A 7625-nucleotide genomic window follows, 5' to 3' on the forward strand; every position below is an offset into this window, starting at 1 on the left:
TATTTCTTCTAATATTGTTTGCGACAGGAGGTCCTGCGCCGCTTGACAATGGTTGAGGTTAAGCTGCAAAAGTCTCATCATACCTTTATTTTGCTTAGCGCCTGTTGATATACCGGGCATTTGTTGCCTCCTGCCTGGTGGCTTGTAGAAATGCTGCCACGTTTTACGCATAATAAGTACCGTGGTGCATTTGTGCATAGTTTGGCCGTGTGCCCACTTTGACCGCACTTGAAGCACGATTTACCAAAATCGTCGCTACTTCGACAGCCCTTGGATATGTGGCCGAACTCAAAACATTTGTAGCAGCACTTTGGCTGTATTTAATGTCTTATTCGGCAGATAACCCAGCCAATTCTGATTTTACCTTGGGCCACTAACTTATTAGCATCGCTCTCGAATAGGAGTAAGGTTGCGGTCTGTGTGTGAGCCTAAGTGTGTCTTATAGACGACCGCGACAACCTACCTACCTACCATGTACATTAGGGTGGTCCAAAATAAATAAGGCCTAGGTTCCAGTCCGCGCCTACGCTTTGGCTTGTGAACATCATAATTTGGTTACAGTCCGCGGCTATGTTAAGAGTTGGCTTAATCACGGGTGATACGCCGCTGTCTGTCTAGGTCCCTCGGTTCCTTCAAAATTGAAGTTAGTGTGCCGCTTGTTGATGCCCATTCGCTGGCTTCTTTCACCATATAGTCGACTGCTGACTGTGGCGTAAACACCCCTCCAACAGCTAGTTTCAGTTGGTTCATCTGCTGATGGAATCGAGGGCACTCAAAGAATACGTGCTGCACATATTCTTCCACGCCATTTCGACAGAAATCGCAGTACGGGTCGCGCTCATGTTTGAATTTAAATAGGTATGCCTTAAAACAGCCATGACCGCTAAAGAACTGACTAAGATAAAAATCTACCTCGCCATGCGTTCTATCAAGCCAGGATACCAGATTTGGTATGCAGCGATAGGTCCAACGACCTTTAGTCGTATTATTCCACTTGTCTTGCCACTCCCTAATGCTCCTTTACCGGCCTTGACGTCTGTCTAATTGAGTTAGAGTACGCGGCGTGGATGAAAGGACCGTCGCTTCTCTCGCCAGTATATCTACGGGTATCATACTGGCGATTACGAAAGCTGCTTCGTCCGACACTGTTCTGAAGGCGCTGCAGACTCGGAGCGCACATAAACGGTATGTTGAGTTGACTCCGCGGAAGTATGCTGGACACTCTGCCGTGGTTGACCAAATTGGGGCTGCATAAAGTATTTGGCTTTTAACCACGCTCGCTAAGAGTAAACGTCTGCGCTGTTTCGGTCCTCGCGTATTAATCATTATTCGAGATAGTCCCGTGTTCGTTGAAGCTGCTTTCTCTCTCACATAGCTCAAGTGGCCGCTGAAAGTAAGACGCTTGTCTAGCACCACTACCAGGTATTTAATTGTGGGTTTCGTTTTGATGGTGTGGTCTCCAGTTTTTAGCGCTACCTCCTCTAGTTTCTTACGACTCGAGATAAGTATTGGTTCTATTTTTTGCTCGGCTAGCTTCAGCCCGAAGCTATTTAACCAACTTTTAATCACGCCGACTAAGGATGCTCCCTTTTCGCATATGACGTCAAGAAGTTTCGCAGATACTACTAACGCTATGCCGTCTGCAAAACCTACTATGGATGATCCTTCGGGCAATTCGGTACAAAGAACTCCATCATAAATAATGTTCCATAGTAAAGGGCTTAGTACGGATCCTTGTGGAACGCCACCTGTTATCTCCGCCCGCTGCAGGCCTTCCTCCGTTTCGTACCACAGCACTCGCGTGTGGAAATAACTTCGTATTAGTCTTCGAAGATAATAAGAAATTCGAATACTCTCCAGTCTATCGAGTATTTTAGCCCAGTTGGCAGAGTTGAATGCGTTCTTTACGTCTAAGGTAACAATCACGCAGTACTCTTTTGCTCCTCCCAGCCACCGTGTACCGCTCGTTGCATTCCGTGCTAACTTAATGACTTCTTCAATTCAATTCAATTCAATTCATCTTTATTCAGTCTATGATTAAAAATCTTACAGACTAGATTACACAGATTACAAAAATAAGTATTATACGATAATAGCGTTAACATAGCAGTGCATGAACTAAACCTAAGAGTAAAACGATTCAAGCGTGGACTTAAATAAGGATCTTGATGATGAAAATTCGATATCGATCTTCTTAGAGATGTTATTAAATTCCGAGAGCGCTCTAAATATAGGCGCTAACGAATAGAAATTTGCCTTAACTACACTAAGATAAAAGGGAGGTTGTGATCGTAAGGTTCTGTGAGGAACATTGAAATTTATTAGCTCTAGTAGTTCAGGGCAATCGATCTTCCCACAGACCAAATCAAAGAGAAACATAAGGAGCTGAATAATTCTTCTTTTTTCTAATGACTGCAAATTTATTAGCTGACAGCGGGCCGCATAGGGCGGAAGCGGGTCGGAAAAATTAAGTGGTTGAAGAGCAAATCGAAGGAACTTTCTTTGAACCCGTTCGATTCTCATAGAATGACAGCTATAAATAGGACTCCAAATGACTGACGCATACTCTAATTTTGAACGTACTAACGAGTTAAAGAGAATTTTCCTAGTGTAAGGGTCCTTAAAGTCCCTCGCATATCGACGTAAAAAAGCTAAGTTACTATACGCCTTTGGAAGCAAATAGCATACATGGTTTACAAAAGTAAAACCCGAATCAAAGACTACACCCAGATCAACAAAATCATTGACCAAAATGAGCTTCTGATTTAAAATTGAGTAACACGAAGCCAATTTACAAGGGGATCTAGAAATTGACATATGGAAGCATTTTTTTATATTGAGCGATAGCTTATTAATTATACTCCAACTGACTAAATTATCCAAATCATGCTGCAGATAGAGGACATCGGACGGACAAGTTATTTTACGAAACAATTTGAGATCATCGGCGTAAAGAAGATATCTGCAATGTTTGAAGCAAGTACCAATATCATTAATAAACAGAATAAATAAAAGAGGGCCTAGGATGCTACCCTGAGGAACACCTGACGAAGCAACAAAGGACTTGGATTTATAATTTTCAATTTCTACAAAAAGAGTTCTATCTGTAAGGTAAGATTTCAACCATGACAGGAAAACAGAATGAAAGCCCATACACTGCAGTTTACTTAGCAAGATAGCATGTGAAACTTTATCAAACGCTTTCGAAAAGTCAGTATAAATAGTATCGACCTGACAACCGCTTTTAAATGCTGAGACACAGTATTCCGAAAATACCGCTAAGTTAGTGACTGTGGAACGACCACAAACGAAACCATGTTGCTGGGGCTCCACTATACTTTTACAAACGAAAGAAAGTTTATCCTTAACCACTTTTTCAAACAGCTTAGAGGAGACCGTTAGTTTGGAAATAGGCCTATAATTAGATACATCATTTCGGCATCCCGATTTAAATATCGGAGTGATGGATGCCACCTTCCACCGACTGATAAAAACACCTGTAGAAAGAGAGAGATTAAAGATTTTACATAAAGGAACACAGATGGAAGACCTGCACTGTTTCAAGAAATATGCACAAAGACCATCATTGTCACATTTAAGGGACGACTTTATGGAAGAAATTGCATTTATAATGTCAAGCTCCGATATGGAGAGCGCTCCAAAGTCTAGCCGTTGAGCTGGACAGATAGGAGGGAATGTACTAACAGGTATATCATCACAGAAATTGGATTTGAAGAAATCCGCGAAAAGGTCGACTGTATCAGCTAAAGATTGAGAACTATTGCTATTAAAATTCATGCATGTTGGTATGTTTGAACAACCTTTTTTGGAGCGAATGAAGCTCCAAAAAGCTTTCGGATTTTCTTTTAGCTCAAATTCAAACCTACTAATATATTGATTATAAAGAAATTTATCGAGGACATTAAACTGTTTCATGAGAGACACATATTTATCTTTCAAAATATTGTCATTTCTATTGGCAATATACAATTTGTGGTATTTATTCCGTTTGTTTTTTAAATTTTTAAGATTCGGGGTGTACCAAGGTAATTTGTGGATTCTGGGCGGAAGGATAGAAAGATTATTAGAAAATATATTTGATATTATCTGCAAAAAGACTTCATAACACTCACTAACATCTTCTGAATAAAGGAGATTGCTCCAGTTTATGTCAGAGATGGTACAACCCAAAGCAAGGAAATCTGCATTTCGAAAGTCGTAAGACACCGGTTTCTTGGGTTCCATTGTAATACCCTCAAAGAAATTCAGAGTTAAGCTAAGCGGATTATGGTGCTTATCGGTCTTACCGATTGGCGAATCACATTCACAAAGATCGCAAATTAAATTTTCATCCACAAAAACAAGATCCAGTATTTTAAACAGCCTATTAAAAACAGTATTAATCTGGGTAAAATTCAAACTAAAAAAACTATCCAATAGATGGATTTCATGAGCTCTATTAACTTTAGTTGGAGTCAAGATACCTTTATGTTGTAGATCAGACCAGCTAATGTCTGATAGATTAAAATCCCCTAGAATACAAAAATTACATTTATCATTACAATCACAGAGGCTAACAATATTTTCTACGTGATCATTATATAAACTATCGGAACTATTAGGTGGAATGTAAGATACACAAATGAAAAGTTTACCAAAGGAGCCAAAAATGCACACACATAATTGATCCAGAAGAGAATCCTGGTTAAAAAGTTGAAACAACGTAGAACTTAAACTGCGTTTTACAGCTATTAAAACTCCGCCGCCTTTTAAATGACCAGTTTTCACCGCATCCCTATCCTTGCGATATGTCTGGAACAGGCTCGGATCAAAATACTCCTCGTCAAAGAAATCGTTATTGAGCCAAGTTTCGACCAAAACGTAAACATCATATTCGACACGAGACGTAGCTAAATATACATCTTTCGATTTTGTGCGCATGCCAGACATGTTTTGGAAGTATATTTTTTAGACCTTTGAACGCTGATTCATAGGAGCTACGTGATACGCTTATTTCGTCGGTTCTGAGTTTCCCACTTTTTGAAAAAAACGAAAAGGTCTCACATTAATCTCCGACGGCCAAACATTAGGATTAAGGACTTGGTCATAAAAAGCTGGCTCAACACCAAATTTGAAATTAATACTCCGCAAATTATTCATATCCGCATCCTTCTTAACAAGCTTATGACAGTGGATTTCCCTTCTCTAAACCCGAATTGGTTTGCCGACATTCCCCCTTTCTCTTGGACTTCCCTGTCGAGACGCTTGGCAATTATATGCTCCAAGATTTTACCTGCTGTGTCCAGCAGACAAATAGGCCGAAAACTTGAGGGATCATCCAGAGGTTTACCCGGCGTAGGTATTAAAACAAGCTTTTGCCTCTTCCAGATTTGAGGAAAAGTTCCATTCGTTAATGTTGGGCACACCATCGGGGCCAGGAGCTTTATTTAGTTCCACTTTAGCTGTTGCGAGTGTTGTTTCTTCTTCCGTTACAGGGCCAACAGCACTCAACGGATCACCATCCATAGTGGACACTAACGGTCTCTGTACGGGAAATAGTGTCTCCACAACGGACTTTAGGTATGCAGCGTTTGTCGGATTCATGTTTCTGCCTTTCAGCTTTTTTGAAACAATTTTGTAAGCCGAGCCCCAAGGATTCCGTTCAGCATCATCGCAAAGCTCTAAAAAGCATTGCCGCTTACTTTCTTGAATTCCTTTCTTTAGTGCGTCGCGTGCACTGTTATAAGCCGCACGAAGTACCACGAAGTTGTCTCTTTCCCTAGCTCTCTGAGCGTTTCGCCTACATCTTAGACATTTCTTTCGCAGGTCCGCTATGTTATCGTTCCACCAGTAAACCGCATGACGATACGTGGAGGAAGTTCTCCATGGAGTCTGCTGACCCTTGGTAAACGGTGGATAATAGCATGCTGGTAAACGAGTGGGGGTCTAAAGCCGGGCGATATTCCGGGGTTGTAAGTCCGCTTAGACAGTTCTCGTCCGCAGTTGATATTGCAAATTAAAGCTGAATGATCACTTTGCGTATAACACGTGCTATGTTTCCATTCAGTGAATCTATATAGCCCGGAACTGATAAAGGTCAGGTTTATTATTGACCCAAAACAGTTTCGGCTAAAGGTGTGTTCAGATCCCGTGTTAAGTAGAACGACGTCCAAACAAGCGAAAGCCTCCAGCAGAGCTCTCCCTCTTGGGCTTGTACTGCGGCATCCCCACTCTTGCGCCCACGCGTTGAAGTCGCCTGCTATAAGAACATTCTGCCTGCCTCTAGCATCAATTGTTATATTCAACAGTATATTTTCGAATGCCTGTATACTTATGCTTGGCGCAATGTAGCAGCTGTATACGTACAAGTTGCCAATTTCTGCACCAACGAAACCATTTTCGGACACGGCACCTTGCATCCAGCGTGCTGGGTTCCCACATGACCAGAGAGCCGCTTTTCCGCTTTGATCTTGAAGCCAGCACTGTGACGATTTCAGTTTGTATGGCTCCCTGAGTATCGCAATATCTTTTTTTTCTTCTAATATTGTTTACGACAGGAGGTCCTGCGCCGCTTGACAATGGTTGAGGTTAAGCTGCAAAAGTCTCATCATACCTTTATTTTGCTTAGCGCCTGTTGATATACCGGGCATTTGTTGCCTCCTGCCTGGTGGCTTGTAGAAATGCTGCCACGTTTTACGCATAATAAGCACCGTGGTGCATTTGTGCATAGTTTGGCCGTGTGCCCACTTTGATCGCACTTGAAGCACGATTTACCAAAATCGTCGCTAATTCGACAGCCCTTGGATATGTGGCCGAACTCAAAACATTTGTAGCAGAGCTTTGGCTGTATTTTATGTCTTATTCGGCAGATAACCCAGCCAATTCTGATTTTACCTTGGGCCACTAACTTATTAGCAGCGCTCTCGGATAGGAGTAAGGTTGCGGTCTGTGTGCCTCCGTATGCTTTTCGCATCGACCGGATATCGGATACTTGCCCTTTAGTGGACCCACCCTGGCCATTTAAAGCTAAGCACACCTCTTCGCTTGTCGTAACTTCGTCGATATCATGTATCTCTATGTGAACCATTTCAGTTAGGGTCCTGACTTCTGCTTTACCTGCCAGTACTCCTTCGACTGCCTCTTGAAGTTTCGCAGTATTTGTGTCCTCAGACTAACACGAATGCGTTTTCCTTTCTGTTGTGGGTGGTTCTCGGGTGTGGGTTCGTTCGCCGACCTGCCCTTGTTCCCTGTTTTATCACCTTTGACTGGCCGGTCTGTTTGAGTCGCTTTCACTGAAGAACTAACTGAGGTTCTTCTGGATCATTACCCTCAACGATTTCGAAGAGCTTCGAGATGCTGGTTAGGACGTTCTTCATTTGCTGGTTCACGTGCCTCTGACTGTCCATCATCTTCCTTAGTTCCCCGATCTTTTCCCCAATCATACGGAAGGCGCCGTTGTACTTTTCAGCAGAGTTCTCGATTGATTGGATTCTCTGAGAGTCAGCTGCATTTCCGCTATCCATGCGTACTGCTGGTGACCCTGAAGAATCCACCACGTAATTGGAACTCGCGATATCCGTATTGTCACTGGCTGGTCGCGTGGCCAGTAACTTGGTACGTACAGG

General features: G+C 42.3%; 1 protein-coding gene across 1 annotated transcript; it reads right to left on the bottom strand.

The window, feature by feature from the left end:
- Positions 1-5346: 5346 nt before the first annotated feature.
- On the bottom strand, positions 5347-7087 carry LOC108372165 (uncharacterized). Its single transcript, XM_017627815.1, has 2 exons — positions 6614-7087; positions 5347-5544 (listed from the first exon to the last, which is right to left on the bottom strand). The coding sequence occupies exons 1-2, from the start codon at positions 7085-7087 to the stop codon at positions 5347-5349; spliced, it is 672 nt and encodes a 223-aa protein (XP_017483304.1).
- Positions 7088-7625: the final 538 nt, after the last annotated feature.

Source organism: Rhagoletis zephyria, unplaced genomic scaffold (genome assembly GCF_001687245.7).
Source record: "Rhagoletis zephyria isolate East Lansing unplaced genomic scaffold, Rhagoletis_zephyria_1.1 Rzeph_scaffold_05503, whole genome shotgun sequence".
NCBI classification, from domain to species: domain Eukaryota; kingdom Metazoa; phylum Arthropoda; class Insecta; order Diptera; family Tephritidae; genus Rhagoletis; species Rhagoletis zephyria.